The sequence below is a fragment of the Salvelinus namaycush genome, chromosome 23 (assembly GCF_016432855.1).
Source record: "Salvelinus namaycush isolate Seneca chromosome 23, SaNama_1.0, whole genome shotgun sequence".
Lineage (NCBI taxonomy): Eukaryota > Metazoa > Chordata > Actinopteri > Salmoniformes > Salmonidae > Salvelinus > Salvelinus namaycush.
This window is the reverse complement of record NC_052329.1, coordinates 26,358,411-26,375,910: the sequence shown is the minus strand read 5'-3', so window position 1 is coordinate 26,375,910 and position 17,500 is coordinate 26,358,411. Positions and strand designations below refer to the sequence as shown.

The 17,500-nt window shown below is 50.0% G+C and overlaps 1 protein-coding gene across 1 annotated transcript in view; it reads left to right on the top strand.

The window, feature by feature from the left end:
* LOC120018579 (unconventional myosin-VIIa-like) overlaps positions 1 to 17,500 on the top strand; it is a 35,394-nt gene that overhangs the window by 6,765 nt on the left and 11,129 nt on the right. The window contains exons 8-31 of the mRNA XM_038961792.1: positions 2,070 to 2,183; positions 2,271 to 2,424; positions 2,549 to 2,625; positions 3,294 to 3,413; positions 3,507 to 3,649; positions 4,192 to 4,402; positions 5,628 to 5,763; positions 6,145 to 6,251; positions 7,728 to 7,865; positions 8,055 to 8,213; positions 8,997 to 9,089; positions 9,858 to 9,952; positions 10,114 to 10,198; positions 10,361 to 10,579; positions 10,738 to 10,821; positions 11,527 to 11,760; positions 11,901 to 12,104; positions 12,442 to 12,618; positions 14,305 to 14,394; positions 14,620 to 14,747; positions 14,974 to 15,100; positions 15,288 to 15,407; positions 16,081 to 16,254; positions 16,651 to 16,878. Of these exons, the coding sequence (XP_038817720.1) occupies positions 2,070 to 2,183; positions 2,271 to 2,424; positions 2,549 to 2,625; positions 3,294 to 3,413; positions 3,507 to 3,649; positions 4,192 to 4,402; positions 5,628 to 5,763; positions 6,145 to 6,251; positions 7,728 to 7,865; positions 8,055 to 8,213; positions 8,997 to 9,089; positions 9,858 to 9,952; positions 10,114 to 10,198; positions 10,361 to 10,579; positions 10,738 to 10,821; positions 11,527 to 11,760; positions 11,901 to 12,104; positions 12,442 to 12,618; positions 14,305 to 14,394; positions 14,620 to 14,747; positions 14,974 to 15,100; positions 15,288 to 15,407; positions 16,081 to 16,254; positions 16,651 to 16,878 (3,417 nt within the window). The remainder of the gene's footprint in view (positions 1 to 2,069; positions 2,184 to 2,270; positions 2,425 to 2,548; positions 2,626 to 3,293; positions 3,414 to 3,506; positions 3,650 to 4,191; positions 4,403 to 5,627; positions 5,764 to 6,144; positions 6,252 to 7,727; positions 7,866 to 8,054; positions 8,214 to 8,996; positions 9,090 to 9,857; positions 9,953 to 10,113; positions 10,199 to 10,360; positions 10,580 to 10,737; positions 10,822 to 11,526; positions 11,761 to 11,900; positions 12,105 to 12,441; positions 12,619 to 14,304; positions 14,395 to 14,619; positions 14,748 to 14,973; positions 15,101 to 15,287; positions 15,408 to 16,080; positions 16,255 to 16,650; positions 16,879 to 17,500) is intronic.

The following is a 17,500-nucleotide window of genomic DNA, read 5'->3' as shown; positions in this document are numbered from 1 at the left end:
TATAGAGTCTGCAGACAGGTATGGATTCAGGGGACGGGTTTATAGAGTCTGCAGACAGGTATGGATTCAGGGGACGGGGTTATAGAGTCTGCAGACAGGTATGGATTCAGGGGACGGGGTTATAGAGTCTGCAGACAGGTATGGATTCAGGGGACGGGGTTATAGAGTCTGCAGACAGGTATGGATTCAGGGGACGGGGTTATAGATTCTGCAGACAGGTATGGATTCAGGGGACAGGGTTATAGATTCTGCAGACAGGTATGGATTCAGGGGACGGGGTTATAGAGTCTGCAGACAGGTATGGATTCAGGGGACGGGGTTATAGAGTCTGCAGACAGGTATGGATTCAGGGGACGGGGTTATAGAGTCTGCAGACAGGTATGGATTCAGGGGACAGGGTTATAGAGTCTGCAGACAGGTATGGATTCAGGGGACGGGGTTATAGAGTCTGCAGACAGGTATGGATTCAGGGGACGGGGTTATAGAGTCTGCAGACAGGTATGGATTCAGGGGACAGGGTTATAGAGTCTGCAGACAGGTATGGATTCAGGGGACAGGGTTATAGAGTCTGCAGACAGGTATGGATTCAGGGGACGGGGTTATAGAGTCTGCAGACAGGTATGGATTCAGGGGACGGGGTTATAGAGTCTGCAGACAGGTATGGATTCAGGGGACGGGGTTATAGAGTCTGCAGACAGGTATGGATTCAGGGAACGGGGTTATAGAGTCTGCAGACAGGTATGGATTCAGGGGACAGGGTTATAGAGTCTGCAGACAGGTATGGATTCAGGGGACAGGGTTATAGAGTCTGCAGACAGGTATGGATTCAGGGAACGGGGTTATAGAGTCTGCAGACAGGTATGGATTCAGGGGACGGGGTTATAGAGTCTGCAGACAGGTATGGATTCAGGGGACGGGTTTATAGAGTCTGCAGACAGGTATGGATTCAGGGGACAGGGTTATAGAGTCTGCAGACAGGTATGGATTCAGGGGACAGGGTTATAGAGTCTGCAGACAGGTATGGATTCAGGGGACGGGGTTATAGAGTCTGCAGACAGGTATGGATTCAGGGGACGGGGTTATAGAGTCTGCAGACAGGTATGGATTCAGGGGACGGGGTTATAGAGTCTGCAGACAGGTATGGATTCAGGGGACAGGGTTATAGAGTCTGCAGACAGGTATGGATTCAGGGGACGGGGTTATAGAGTCTGCAGACAGGTATGGATTCAGGGGACGGGGTTATAGAGTCTGCAGACAGGTATGGATTCAGGGGACGGGGTTATAGAGTCTGCAGACAGGTATGGATTCAGGGAACGGGGTTATAGAGTCTGCAGACAGGTATGGATTCAGGGGACAGGGTTATAGAGTCTGCAGACAGGTATGGATTCAGGGGACAGGGTTATAGAGTCTGCAGACAGGTATGGATTCAGGGAACGGGGTTATAGAGTCTGCAGACAGGTATGGATTCAGGGGACGGGGTTATAGAGTCTGCAGACAGGTATGGATTCAGGGGACGGGTTTATAGAGTCTGCAGACAGGTATGGATTCAGGGGACAGGGTTATAGAGTCTGCAGACAGGTATGGATTCAGGGGACAGGGTTATAGAGTCTGCAGACAGGTATGGATTCAGGGGACGGGGTTATAGAGTCTGCAGACAGGTATGGATTCAGGGGACGGGGTTATAGAGTCTGCAGACAGGTATGGATTCAGGGGACGGGGTTATAGAGTCTGCAGACAGGTATGGATTCAGGGGACAGGGTTATAGAGTCTGCAGACAGGTATGGATTCAGGGGACAGGGTTATAGAGTCTGCAGACAGGTATGGATTCAGGGGACGGGGTTATAGAGTCTGCAGACAGGTATGGATTCAGGGGACAGGGTTATAGAGTCTGCAGACAGGGTTTTATAAATTAGTGTACACCACAGAAAAATTTAGCAAAACGTTTTGCAACAGGCAGTGTTAGCTAGCTGAAGTAAGCAACTGTCCTACATCTTGTGATACAGTCTAGGAGCTGTGTTATTTTGGTTACTATCGTGTCATCTCTATTCCCCCTCTCTCTCTCCCTGCAGGCTCGTGATGAGAGGAACTACCATATCTTCTACTGTATGTTGAAGGGCATGCCTTCAGACCAGAAGAAGAAACTGGGACTAGGGAAAGCCACAGACTACAGCTACCTTACTATAGTAGGACAACACTTAGCTAACACTTTAACAACGTTATTATAACAGCAGTAAGAAACTATAATTCAGCTAAAGTTCTCCTCCCTCCAGGGGAAGTGTACTGTGTGTGATGGTCGTGATGATATGAAGGAGTATTCAAACATCCAATCAGCCATGAAGGTGTTGATGTTCTCTGACACTGAGAACTGGATGATCTCCAAACTATTGGCCTCTATACTACATATGGGGAACCTGCGTTATGAAGGTAAATGGTACACACATACAAATGTACACACTTACACTCACACACTTATACACACACAGACATATATATTGTAATGACATCATGCTGACTTCACTCTCACCTATCTCTAACCCCTGACCTCTAGCTCGTACCTATGACAACCTGGATGCCTGTGAGGTGGTCCGCAGCATAGACCTGACTTCTGCTGCTACACTGCTGGAGGTAACACACGCTCACACACACTGTACCCATAAACCTATCGTACATACACACCTACTCTATCCACTGAGGGGTTGTACAGCAGTAACCTGTAACCTGAACTAGTTATGTCATAGCTGCCAGAGAGCTACAGGTGAGTGCTAGATCACTGGGGGATGGAGGGAGGGAGACAGGGAGGTGGAGGGAGAGACGTGGAGGGAAAGACGGAGGGAGGGAGGGACAGAGGGGGAGAGGAGGAGGAGGGAGGGAGGGAAAGAGGGAGAGAGGAGGAGGAGGTAGGGAGGGAGGGAGGGTGAGAGAGAAGAGAAGGAAAGAGAGAGAGCTAACAGTGTTTACTGAATATGAATGACATGAAGCATGACAGTAAGCACCTCCTAGTGGCACACTGGTGAAACACAAACCTGGACTGTTGACACCATTGGTTGATGGTATGAAAGAAGTGTGTTTTCTGACTTAACGTTGCTGTGTGTGTGTGTGTGTGTGTGTGTTTGTGTGTGTGTATGTGTGTGTGTGTGTGTGTGTGTGTGTGTGTGTGTGTGTGTGTGTGTGTGTGTGTGTGTGTGTGTGTGTGTGTGTGTGTGTGTGTGTGTGTGTGTGTGTGTGTGTGTGTGTGTGTGCGCACACCTGCCTGTGTGCATCGTGTGTGTTCATGGGTGTGTGTGTGTGCGTAGGTGGACTGTAAAGACCTGATGAACTGTCTGACCAGTAGGACTCTGATCACTAGAGGAGAAACAGTCTCCACTCCCCTCAGTATAGAGCAGGCACTGGACGTACGGGACGCCTTCGTCAAGGTAACACACACACACACATTAACATGCTCTCTGGTGTGTGACACACCTTTTCAAACACTCTCTGGCATATGTATATTGTGTGTGTGTGTGTAGGGGATCTACGGTCGTCAGTTTGTGTGGATCGTAGAGAAGATCAATGCAGCGATCTACAAGCCTCCGTCCCACGAGCCCAAAGCCCTCAGACGCTCCATAGGACTACTAGACATCTTTGGCTTCGAAAACTTCACCATCAACAGGCACACACACACACACACACACACACACACACACACACACACACACACACACACACACACACACACACACACACACACACACACACACACACACACACACACACACACACACACACACACACACACACCTGTCTACAGCTAACCTTGTGGGGACACACAATTCAGTCCCTTTCAAAATCCTATTTTCCTAACCCTAAACCTAACCCTAACCTGTACTCTTACCCTAACCTTAACCATAACTCTAACCCTAACCTTAACCCAAAAACCTAACCTTAACCCTAAACCTAACTCTAGCTCCTAACCCTAAAACTAACTCTAGCTCCTAACCCTAAACCTAATTCTAACCCGAACACTAATTCTAACCTTAACCCTAAACACCCTAGAAATAGCATTTGACCTTGTGGGGACCAACAAAAGGTCCCCAGTTGGTCCAATTTTTGTTTGTTTACTGTTCTTGTGGGGACTTCTGGTCTCCACAAGAATAGTTACACACACACCTGCTCTGCATTCATGTGTGTGTATGTGTGTCTCCCCATTAACAGTTTTGAGCAGCTGTGCATTAACTTTGCCAACGAGAACCTGCAGCAGTTCTTTGTGAGGCATGTGTTCAAACTGGAGCAGGAGGAGTACAACCTGGAACACATCAACTGGCAACACATCGAGTTCACAGACAACCAGGACGCCCTGGACATGATCGCTATCAAACCCATGAACATCATCAGCCTCATAGACGAGGAGAGCAAGTTCCCCAGGGTAATGATGACAGTATAACCCCAAGGTAGAGGAGAGGGGAGAGGAGGATAGGGGGTGGGGGCGAGAGGGATGAGAGACATGATCGTATCAATCCCATGATCACCGTCAGCCTCATAGATGAGGAGAGCAATTTCCCCAATGTAACTACATTATAAATAGATACAGTACACATACAGATGTATGCTCTTCATTTGAGGCTTCTAAAGTTTGTAATTTCCACTTTGAAATTTCAGACTTGATTTTCCCTTACGAAAAATGTATCAACCCTTAAAATTATAATCCACATAATAATTCACATTTCCTGTAGCAGCATTATTTTCCTGCTGTAGCAAACTGGCTAAAATTATGATCGTACATCTGTAGTTTCCTAACGTAGAAGGAGGAGGAGCGAGGGAGAAGAGAGGTAACAATTATAGATGGATACAGTATAATGTACAGTATAATGTGGAGAGAATGAATGTGTAATCAAATATTTGTGTAAACCTGCTCTCTCTCTCTCTCTCTCTCTCTCTCTCTCTCTCTCTCTCTCTCTCTCTCTCTCTCTCTCTGTCCCACCTCCTCTCTCTCTCTCTCTCTCTCTCTCTCTGTCCCACCTCCTCTCTCTCTCTCTCTCTCTCTCTCTCTCTCTCTCTCTCTCTCTCTCTCTCTCTGTCCCACCTCCTCTCTCTCTCTCTCTCTCTCTCTCTCTCTCTCTCTCTCTCTCTCTCTCTCTCTCTCTCTCTCTCTCTCTCTCTCTCTCTCTGTCCCACCTCCTCTCTCTCTCTGCCCCACCTCCTCTCTCTCTCTCTCTCTCTCTCTCTCTTTATCTCTCTCTCTGTCCCACCTCTCTCTCTCTCTCTCTGTCCCACCTCTCTCTCTCTCTCTCTCTCTCTCTCTCTCTCTCTCTCTGTCCCACCTCTCTCTCTCTCTCTGTCCCACCTCTCTCTCTCCCTCTCTCTCTCTCTCTCTCTCTCTCTCTCTCTCTCTCTCTCTCTCTCTCTCTCTCTCTCTCTCTCTCTCTCTCTCTCTCTGTCCCACCTCCTCTCTCTCTCTTTCTGTCCCACCTCCTCTCTCTCTCTCTCTCTCTCTCTCTCTCTCTCTCTCTCTCTCTTTCTCTCTCTCTCTCTGTCCCACCTCTCTCTCTCTCTCTCTCTGTCCCACCTCTCTCTCTCTCTCTCTCTCTCTGTCCCACCTCTCTCTCTCTCTTTCTCTCTGTCTCTCTCTCCCACCTCGCTCTCTGTTTCAGGGTACAGACACCACTATGTTGAATAAGTTGAACTCTCAACATAAATTGAACACCAACTACATCCCTCCTAAGAACACTTATGAGACCCAGTTTGGCATCCAGCACTTTGCTGGGGTGGTCTACTACGAGACACGAGGTAAGTGACAACATTATGGCAAAATGATTATCATGTACTGACTGACTGATTATTACATACAACATGATGACCAAATTCAGCAACTCTTGGAGGACAGTGGAAGTTGATAAAATGCTTATTTAATGTTAAAACCAACATGTTTTCGCCCATAGCCTTCATCAGGGTTTTGTGATGACCACCCTCAATGGAAAAGTCACTGTAAAGGGTTCTTCACAGGAATAATAGAGGATAGGACACACTAGACCCAATTTCCTTAAGAATAACCAATAGACTTATCAATAACCAATAGCCACATCAATAATCAATAGCCACATCAATAACCATGAATAACCAATAGGCTTATCAATAACCATTCATAACCAATATCCTTATCAATAATAGGTTTCTTGGAGAAGAACAGAGACACCCTGCACGGTGACATCATCCAGCTGGTTCACTCCTCCAGGAACAAGTTCATCAAGCAGATCTTCCAGGCCGATGTTGCCATGGTAATGCAACCTCCGTCACCCAAGCAACCCTTTGCCCTAGCAACCACACAGTCACTCGACCTACCCCTCCTCGCTACACTTTGATGACATCACAGATCACTCACTACCTGTTGGCTAGTTTCTCTGAGTGGTCATCATGAAGCGTTCCAGACAGACGGCTGTCTGTTCTGGTTATCTTATGATCTGTGTCCCAAATGGCACCCTATTAGAAGTAATGTACTAAATAGGGAATATGGTGCCATTTGGGATGTAGTTGTCTCAAGGGTTGTTTTCTCTGCATGGCATGCTGCTTGCGCTCTTCTCCTCCCTCTGTCGCTTCACTAATGTGTGGCAAGATGCTAACATTACACTGTCTCTCCTGTCTTTCCTTTGTCTGTCTGTTTGTATCTGCGTGTCTGTGTGTGTGTTTGTATCTGTGTGTCGGTGTATCACACGTGGGTGTGTTTGTATCTGTGTGTCTGTGTGTGTGTTTGTATCTGTGTGTCTGCGTATCACACGTGTGTGCATGCACAGGTATGTATGTCTGCCTTAGTTTCTGGTTGGCTACTTGCTGAGTGATAATATGGGCCAACCTGACACTCCTCTGAGGGTAAAAGAAGAAAAGAGGAGAGATAATATCCATCCCCTCCTCCCTCCCTCCTCTCCTCTCCTCCCTCCATCCGCTGGCTGTGAATAGCAGACATATCGTCCCTCATTCAGTGGAGCCCAGGTTGCATCTCTCTCTCGCTCTGTCCTTAAACTTGGTGGTGATGTTTTGGTGACATCCCTTCCTGTCTACCTGCTGGTTCTCTCTCACCTCTGTAAAGATGTTGCTTTCCCGTCTAATTCAGGTTGTTCTGAGGGAAAATGGGGGTTGTGCAACTCAATATTAGGAAGGTGTCCTTAATGTTTGTACACTCAGTGTATTTAGACATTGACTTTAAAGAACAATAGCTTTGATATAACTGTTGTTGGCATTACTACAGTTCTAACCTTGACATCGTTTTTTTACAATGAGACGTGTAGAACATTTCAAACACTGTCAAAATATATCTGTCACAATATGAGCTACATTTAGTCTGGTTTCCTGTAGAGGGAATAAAAGGGAACTTAACAGAGGGGAAGTTATAATGGAAAAAGGAGAGTAAGAGAGAGAGGAAAAGTGATAGAATCCATTGTTACTAACCCGTGTGTGTGTGTGTGTGTGTGTGTGTGTGTGTGTGTGTGTGTGTGTGTGTGTGTGTGTGTGTGTGTGTGTGTGTGTGTGTGTGTGTGTGTGTGTGTGTGTGTGTGTGTGTGTGTGTGTGTGTGTGTGTGTGTGGTGCGTGTGTGTGGTGCGTGTGTGTGGTGCGTGCGTGCGTGCGTGCGTGCGTGCGTGCGTGCGTGCGTGCGTGCGTGCGTGCGTGCGTGCGTGTGTGTGTGTGCGTGCGTTTGTGGTGCGTGTGTGTGTGTGTGTGTGTGTGTGGTGCGTGTGTGTGTGTGTGTGTGTGGTTGTAGGGGGCGGAGACCAGGAAGCGCTCTCCTACTCTGAGCAGTCAGTTCAAGCGTTCTCTGGAACTGCTGATGAGGACTCTGAGTGTGTGTCAGCCCTTCTTCGTACGCTGCATTAAACCCAATGAGTACAAGAAACCCATGGTGAGTGTGTGTGTGTGTGTGTGTGTGTGTGTGTGTGTGTGTGTGTGTGTGTGTGTGTGTGTGTGTGTGTGTGTGTGTGTGTGTGTGTGTGTGTGTGTGTGTGTGTGTGTGTGTGTGTGTGTGTGTGTGTGTGTGTTTGTGTGTAAAAATGTAATTGTTGTGTGTATATCTGTCTGTCATCTCTCCCAGCTGTTTGACAGGGAGCTGTGTGTTCGTCAGCTGAGGTATTCAGGCATGATGGAGACCATTCGTATCCGCAGAGCTGGTTATCCAATCAGATACACCTTTGTTGAGTTTGTGGACCGCTACAGAGTCCTCATGCCAGGAGTCAAACCTGCATACAAACAGGTAAGCGACCGTTAGAGTTCATATCTGCCAGCTGTTTGAAAGGAAGCTGTGTGTTCGTCAATATTAAAAGCCTTCTAATAAGTCTTCGCCAAAGCTTGCCTTGTCAGTGACCGTTGTCAATGGTTACCTGTCCACTGATGTTACCTGTCCACTGATGTTACCTGCCCACTGATGTTACCTGCCCACTGATGTTACCTGCCCACTGATGTTACCTGCCCACTGATGTTACCTGCCCACTGATGTTACCTGTCCACTGATGTTACCTGTCCACTGATGTTACCTGCCCACTGATGTTACCTGCCCACTGATGTTACCTGTCCACTGATGTTACCTGTCCACTGATGTTACCTGTCCACTGATGTTACCTGCCCACTGATGTTACCTGCCCACTGATGTTACCTGTCCACTGATGTTACCTGTCCACTCTGTGTGTGTGTGTGTGTGTGTGTGTGTGTGTGTGTGTGTGTGTGTGTGTGTGTGTGTGTGTGTGTGTGTGTGTGTGTGTGTGTGTGTGTGTGTGTGTGTGTGTGTGTGTGTGTGTGTGTGTGTGTGTGTGTGTGTGTGTGTGTGTGTGTGTGTGTGTGTGTGTGTGTGTGTGTGTGTGTGTGTGTGTGTGTGTGTGTGTGTGTGTGTGTATGTATGTATGTATGTATGTATGTATGTATGTATGTATGTATGTATGTATGTATGTATGTATGTATGTATGTATGTATGTATGTATGTATGTATGTATGTATGTATGTATGTATGTATGTATGTATGTATGTATATATATATATATAGGAGGACCTGAGGGGAACTTGTCAGCGTATAGCGGAAGCTGTCCTTGGGAGAGATGATGATTGGCAGATGGGAAAGACCAAGATCTTCCTCAAGGTAACTAACACCTGGACTGAGTCCCAAATAGCACCATATTAGGGTGCCTGGTCTCTGTGTGGGTAGCAGGTAGCGGTTCAGAGCGTTGGACCAGTAACCGAAAGGTCGCTGGTTCGACTCCCCGAGCCGACTAGGTGAAAAATCTGCCGGTGTGCTCGGCACTTCACCCTAATTGCCCTGTAAGTCGCTCTAGATAAGGGCGTCTGCTGAATTACAAAAACATGTAAGAAAACACTTAAATGGAGAAAAGTAGTGCACTATATAGGGAAAAGGGTGACATTTGGCAGAAGTTCTGCATTTTTGATAGGGGTTTTATCTGAAATATGCAAGTTGTCTACAATACCTTGTCTTAGTAAGAGGGAAGAAATTCACTGTGCAGTGGAACTCAACCGCAGTTGTGCCTCTGTTCACGAGGACAGCACTAGGGGTGGGGTCAGTGGTGGGCTGATTATCACGGTGATGGTCGTCATAGCTGAGGTAGTTATCAGAGCGACCAGCTGGTCAGACAGGAAGTAAAACAGGAAGTAAAATCTGTGAGGTGAAGCCAGGGCAGCGAGGGCAGCGCCCACACTTCCCCTACAGGAAACAAACAGCTCAGAGGATGAGAGGAAATGGACAGATTAGAGGAAGAGAGCGATGTCACGAACATAAATCAGAGGATCTTTAGAATGTCTGTTTGGAATCTACTGATGATCACTTCTGGTTTGTGTGTGTCTGTGTGTCTGTGTGTCTGTGTGTCTGTGTGTCTGCACGTGTGTGTTTGTTTAGGACCACCATGACATGCTGTTGGAGATCGAGAGAGACAAGGCCATCACGGACAAGGTCATCCTTATCCAGAAGGTTGTACGAGGCTTCAAGGACAGGTGAGGCCGTAGTCATAGCAACCCGGTGAGACTGTTGGCATAGCAACCAGGTGAGACTGCAGTCATAACAACCAGTTTAGACTGTTGGCAAAGCAACCAGCTGAGACTGTAGTCATTGCAACCAGCTTTGAGTTAACAATCGCATCACTTGGTCTCAACAGGTCCAACTTCCTGAAGATGAGAAAGTCAGCCATGATGATCCAGAAGACGTGGCGAGGATATCACTGTCGCAAGAACTATGGAGCTGTGAGTTTTAAAAACTTGATCACTTCTTATTGACATGAGCTGAACTGTTCCTTGTATCATTAATCAAATGACAATCTCTTAATCTCTTTAATTTCTCCTCCATGTCCTCTCCTCCTCCTCCCCCTCTTCTCCTCCTCTCCTCCCCTCCCCTCCACCTCCTAGATGCGGGCAGGGTTTGCCAGACTCCAGGCGTTGTACCGCTCCAGGCGACTGTACGTAACGTACCACGTGGCTAGACAGAGAGTGACGGGTCTGCAGGCCAGGTGTAGAGGCTGTCTGGTCCGAAGGGCCTTCAGACACCGGCTATGGGCCGTCATCACCATCCAGGCTCACACACGGGGCATGATCGCACGACGCCTCTACAAGAGACTGAAGGGAGAGGTGAGAAAGAGACAGACACACGCAGTGCAGACTGAAAGAAAGCCTCAGTCCCTTTCACTCTCTCATCCTAACCCTTTCTCTCTCTTTCACACTCTCTTTCTCATTCTCTCTCTTACCTCTCTCTCTCTCCCTCTGTTTCCTCCCTCTCTCTCTCTCAGTATCGGAGGAGGTTGGAGGCAGAGAAGCTGCGTCTGGCTGAGGAGGAGAAACTGAGGAACCAGATGAGCGCTAAGAAGGCCAAGGTCTGGAACACACACACACACACACACACACACACACACACACACACACACACACACACACACACACACACACACACACACACACACACACACACACACACACACACACACACATGGGCGTCATGCACGCCAAAAATATGAGGGGGCACAAAATAGGTGAGGATGGCTGGGGGTGGTCCAGAGGGGGGCTAGGCCCTGCAATCTAGAGCTATAATCATTATTCTTAATTCTATGTAAAATATATGTCAATTTTTCTGCATATCTAAGCATACCTCTTGAGCTGTCTGCATCCTCCTGACTGGTGGTTCTGAAGTTAAAGAAACTAAATATGCTTCTCTGCATCTCTGCTAAAATCTGAGTAAAATATTGAAAGGAATTTGAGTCTAATTCAGGACATTTAGTTATTGCTTTCTTTTCTAAAGTCTACCAACCTTGCCTGCAGGCATGCCAGCTAAGCTAGTTAGACAAGCTAGCTACTGCCATGAAACCTGAAATGGTTTCATGGCAGCTAGTTACGAGGTTGGCAGATTGGGAACCTATCTGGGCTAGCTAAAGCCAACTTCATAAAATTGCTAGGTGGCTAGTACTATTACAGAGAAACAACAATTGTTTTTAGGACAAATCTGAGTGGCCACTTGCCCCTGTGGCCCCTATGGGCATGACGCCTCTGCACACACGCACCTATTAACACCCAGTCTTCTGTAGGTTGAAGCAGAGCGTAACCACCAGGAGAGACTGGCCCAGCTAGTGAAGGAGGATGCGGAGAGAGAGAAGAGAGAGAGGGAGGAGGTGCGTAAGAAGAAGGAGATGGTGGAGCAGATGGAGAAAGCCAGACATGAGCCGGTGAACGACTCTGACATGGTGGATAAAATGTTCGGCTTCCTGGGTACAACAAACTCCTTCCCTGGCCAGGAGGGAGCGCCACCAGCTGGGTTCGAGGTGAGAAGGTCGCCACCTAGTGGACACACAGACACACTGCTACAGTTAACACCTTAATCTGCTCTGGGCTACGTTCAAATCGTTCGCTAAGTGTCTTTGTGGGTGTGTGTGTGCGTGTGCGTGTGCGCGTGCGCGTGTAGGACTTGGAACGTGCCCAGAAGGAGCTTGAGGAGGAGGATTTAGATGATGTTCTTCCTCTCCCTGAGGATGAGGAGGACGACCTGTCGGAGTATAAATTTGCCAAGTTCGCTGCCACCTATTTCCAGGGCACCACATCACACACCTACGTCCGACGGCCACTTAAACAACCGCTGCTGTTCCATGAAGACGAGGGCGACCAGCTGGTAGGGCACATGACCTCTCAACTCTGACACCTAACCCCTGACCTCTAACCCCAGTAGACCATGGGTGTTTGTCAGACTGTTGTTTCAGGCAGCCTCCTTCTACCCAACTGTACTTTTCTAATCACAGCATGAACACTGTTTAGGGTTGCAAAATTCCAGTAACTTTTCCCTACTTTCTCCAGTTGTCCAGAAATCCAGATTGGAAGATTCCTGGAATCAGGAGGGAATAAGCAGGAAATCCGGAATCTTCCAACCATGATTGGTAGAAAACCAGGGAAATTTGGTTAAAGTACCGGAATGGTTGCAACCCTAACACTGGTGGTTGCTCTTCCCCCAGGCGGCGTTGGCGGTATGGATCACGGTGCTGAGGTTCATGGGAGATCTCCCAGAACCCAAGTACCACACGGCCATCACTGACGGCTCGGAGAAGATCCCTGTGATGACCAAGATCTACGAGACGCTGGGCAAGAAAACCTACAAGAGGGAACTACAGGCCCTGCAGGGGGAGGGAGAGGTGAGAGGGGGGAAGGAGGGAGGGGAGAGAGAGAACTACAGGCTCTGCAGGGGGACAGAGAGGTGGGAGGAGGGAGGGAGGGAGGGAGGGAGAACTACAGGCTCTGCAGGGGGACAGAGAGGTGAGAGGGTGGAGGGGGGAGGGAGAGGTGAGGGGGGGAGGGAGGGAGGGGAGAGAGAGAACTACAGGCCCTGCAGGGGGACAGAGAGGGAGGGAGGGAGGGAGGGAGAGAGAGAGGGGGGGAGGGAGGGAGGGGAGAGAGAGAACTACAGGCTCTGCAGGGGGAGGGAGAGGTGAGAGGAGGGAGGGAGGGAGGGAGGGAGGGAGGGAGGGAGGGAGGGAGGGAGGGAGGGAGGGAGGGGAGAGAGAGAGAGAACTACAGGCCCTGCAGGGGGACAGAGAGGTGAGAGGGGGAGGGAGGGAGGGGAGAGAGAACTACAGGCTCTGCAGGGGGACAGAGAGGTGAGAGGGGGAGGGAGGGAGGGAGGGAGGGAGGGAGGGAGGGAGGGAGGGAGGGGAGGGAGGGAGGGAGGAGGGGAGAGAGAGAACTACAGGCTCTGCAGGGGGACAGAGAGGGAGGGGGGAGGGAGGGGAGAGAGAGAACTACAGGCCCTGCAGGGGGACAGAGAGGGAGGGAGGGAGGGAGGGAGAGAGAGGGGGGAGGGAGGGAGGGGAGAGAGAGAACTACAGGCTCTGCAGGGGGACAGAGAGGTGAGAGGGGGAGGGGGGGAGGGGAGAGAGAACTACAGGCTCTGCAGGGGGACAGAGAGGTGAGAGGGGGAGGGGGGGAGGGAGGGAGGGAGGGAGGGAGGGAGGGAGAGAGAGAGAGAGAGAGAGAACTACAGGCTCTGCAGGGGGACAGAGAGGGAGGGGGGAGGGAGGGGAGAGAGAGAACTACAGGCCCTGCAGGGGGACAGAGAGGTGAGAGGAGGGAGGGAGGGAGGGAGGGAGGGAGGGAGGGAGGGAGGGAGGGAGGGAGGGAGGGAGGGAGGGAGGGAGGGGAGAGAGAGAACTACAGGCTCTGCAGGGGGACAGAGAGGTGAGAGGGGGGAGGGGGGAGGGAGAGGTGAGAGGGGGGAGGGAGGGGAGAGAGAGAACTGCAGGCCCTGCAGGGGGACAGAGAGGTGAGCGGGAGGGAGGGGAGAGAGAGAACTACAGGCCCTGCAGGGGGACAGAGAGGTAAGAGGTGGGAGGGAGGGAGAACTACAGGCTCTGCAGGGGGAGGGAGGGAGGGAGGGAGGGAGGGAGAACTACAGGCTCTGCAGGGGGAGGGAGGGAGGGAGGGAGGGAGGGAGGGAGGGAGGGAGGGAGGGAGGGGAAGAACTACAGGCCCTGCAGGGTTAGGGCGAGGTCGGAGTAAATATTTAGCTGTGCTGTGAGGAAAAATGTACTTACTACGACTGTGATATGTTGTTGTCTCACCTAGCTATCTTAAGATGAATGAATAGGAACTGATTAAGAGCTTCTGCTAAAGGACTAAGATGTAAAATGAGGGAGGAGGGAAGAGGGGGGAGTAATCGATAATAACCCTTTGCTATAATCTCATTCGGTTAGATTCTACCTTAGTTAAACCGTCATGGTCTGAATCCCAGTGTTGCTCTGGGTAGTACAATACCGTAGTGCTTCCTAGAAGACGTTTCCTATCTGAGTCATAAACTGTGTCCTGCTGTAACCCCTCCCCTACAGACCCCCCATTCAGACAGCAACAAGAAGAACAGTGTCCGACACAAACTAGTGTCCCTCACCCTGAAGAAGAAGTCCAAGATCACTGAGGAGGTAAGAGAGGAGTTGGAGTTGAGGAGTATCACTGTGGAGGAGGTGTTGGAGTTGAAAGCATCCTAGAAGTGGTGAAATGGCCCTATTTAGTAAATTACTTTTAACCAGAGCCCTATGATAAATGATAAAAAGTAGTGCACTATATAGGGATAGGGTGCCATTTGGGACACAGACAGTATGTAGATCGGATAGAATGTCCAGTGTTGATGATGAGTTTTCTGTTAGGTGACCAAGCGCCTGAATGACGGAGAGATTAGTCTCCATGGCAACAGCATGTTGGAGGACCGGCCCACCTCTAACCTGGAGAAACTCCACTTCATCATCGGCAACGGAATACTACGACCTGCCCTGAGGTAGACCCACACGCATAGACACACACACACACACACACACGCATAGACACACACACACACACATACACAGACACACACAGACACACACACACACACACACACACACACACACACACACACACACACACACACACACACACACACACACACACACACTCTCTCTCTCTCTCTCTCTCTCTCTCTCTCTCTCTCTCTCTCTGACCTGTCCAGTGTGTGTACTCTGTAGGGATGAGATCTACTGCCAGATCTGTAAGCAGTTGAACCAGAACCCGTCTAAGAGCAGTCACGCCCGCGGCTGGATCCTCATCTCTCTGTGTGTCGGCTGCTTCGCTCCCTCTGAGAAGTTTGTCAAGGTCAGTCAGAATACACATACTACTATAGACTCTCTGCTTGCGTCCCAAATGACACCCTATTCCCTTTATATAGTACTTTTGACCAGGGCCCACAGAGCCATTTGGGATGTAGCCATTGTTAAACTCTATACTTTCTCTATAATTACATCCCTTCCTCTATAACTGCATTACATCCTGTCTCCTCCAGTACCTGCGTAACTACATCCATGGTGGTCCTCCTGGCTACGCCCCCTACTGCGAGGAGAGACTCAGACGCACGTTTGTTAACGGCACCAGAACACAACCCCCGTCCTGGCTGGAGCTACAGGTACACGCACGCACGCACGCACACACAAACAAACATACACTAACAAACAAACACACACACAAAGAAATATCCCTTACCTCTCATTCTCCTCTCCTCTCTCCTCCCCCACCCCCTCTCCCCTCCTCCACCCTCCCTCTCCCTCTCCTCTCTCCACCTCTCTTCTTCTCCACCCTCCATCTGTCCTCCCTCTCCCCCCTCTCTCCCCCACCCCCCCTCTCCCCTCCTCCACCCTCCCTCTCTCGCTCTCCTCTCTCCACCTCTCTTCTTCTCCCCCCTCCATCTGTCCTCCCTCTCCCCCTCTCCCCCCACCCCCTCTCCCCTCCTCCACCCTCCCCCTCTCTCTCTCCTCTCTCCCCCTCTCTTCTTCTCCCCCTCCATCTGTCCTCCCTCTCTCCCCCACTCCCCTCTCCCCTCCTCCACCCTCCCTCTCTCTCTCTCCTCTCTCCACCTCTCTTCTTCTCCCCCCTCCATCTGTCCTCCCTCTCCCCCCTCTCTCCCCCACTCCCCTCTCCCCTCCTCCACCCTCCCTCTCTCTCTCTCCTCTTTCCACCTCTCTTCTTCTCCCCCCTCCATCTGTCCTCCCTCTCCCCCCTCTCTCCCCCACCCCCCCTCTCCCCTCCTCCACCCTCCCTCTCTCTCTCTCTCCCTCTCCATTCTCTTTCTTCTCTCCCAGGCCACTAAGTCTAAGAAGCCCATCATGTTGCCAGTAACATTTATGGATGGGACCACTAAGACGTTGTTGACAGACTCAGCTACTACGGCCATGGAGCTGTGTAACGCCCTGGCAGACAAGATCAGCCTCAGAGACCGCTTTGGATTCTCTCTCTATATCGCCCTGTTTGACAAGGTAATACACAGCCACACACACACACACACACACACACACACACACACACACACACACACACACACACACACACACACACACACACACACACACACACACACACACACACACACACACACACACACACACACACACACAGATGCACGCACACACACACACACACACAGATGCACGCACACACACACACACACACACACACACACACACACACACACACACACACACACACACACACACACACACACACACACACACACACACACACACACACACACACACACACACACACACAGATGCACGCACACAAACACACACAGGTACACAGGCAGGCATGCACACGCATGCACACCATGCATGTGCAGTATTCCAGTGTGAGCTGTGTGTGTGTACCACTAGGTCTCCTCCCTAGGCAGTGGAAAGGACCATGTGATGGACGCGGTGTCCCAGTGTGAGCAGTATGCCAAGGAGCAGGGTGCCCAGGAGAGGAACGCCCCCTGGAGACTGTTCTACAGGAAGGAGATATTCACGCCCTGGCACAACCCTGCAGACGATGCTGTGGCCACCAACCTCATCTACCAACAGACTGTACGAGGGGTAAAGTTTGGAGAGTACCGCTGTGATAGGGTGAGTTTTACAATTATGTTGACCATCTCTCTCTCTCTCTCTCTCTCTCAATTCAATTCAATTCTATTTAATTCAAAGGGCTTTATTGGCATGAGAAACAAATGTTTACATTGCCAAAGCAAGTGGAATAGACCATAAACAAAAAGGAAATTAACAAGGAAAACATCTCTCTCTCTCTCTTTGTCTGTAGGATGACTTGGGAGAGCTAGCCAGTCAGCAGTACTATGTGAACTAAGGATCTCAGATCCTGACCCTAACCTCTGTCTCTCTCTCCAGGATGACTTGGGAGAGCTAGCCAGTCAGCAGTACTATGTGAACTAAGGATCTCAGATCCTGACCCTAACCTCTGTCTCTCTCTCCAGGATGACTTGGGAGAGCTAGCCAGTCAGCAGTACTATGTGAACTAAGCATCTCAGATCCTGACCCTAACCTCTGTCTCTCTCTCCAGGATGACTTGGGAGAGCTAGCCAGTCAGCAGTACTATGTGAACTAAGCATCTCAGATCCTGACCCTAACCTCTGTCTCTCTCTCCAGGATGACTTGGGAGAGCTAGCCAGTCAGCAGTACTATGTGAACTAAGGATCTCAGATCCTGACCCTAACCTCTGTCTCTCTCTCCAGGA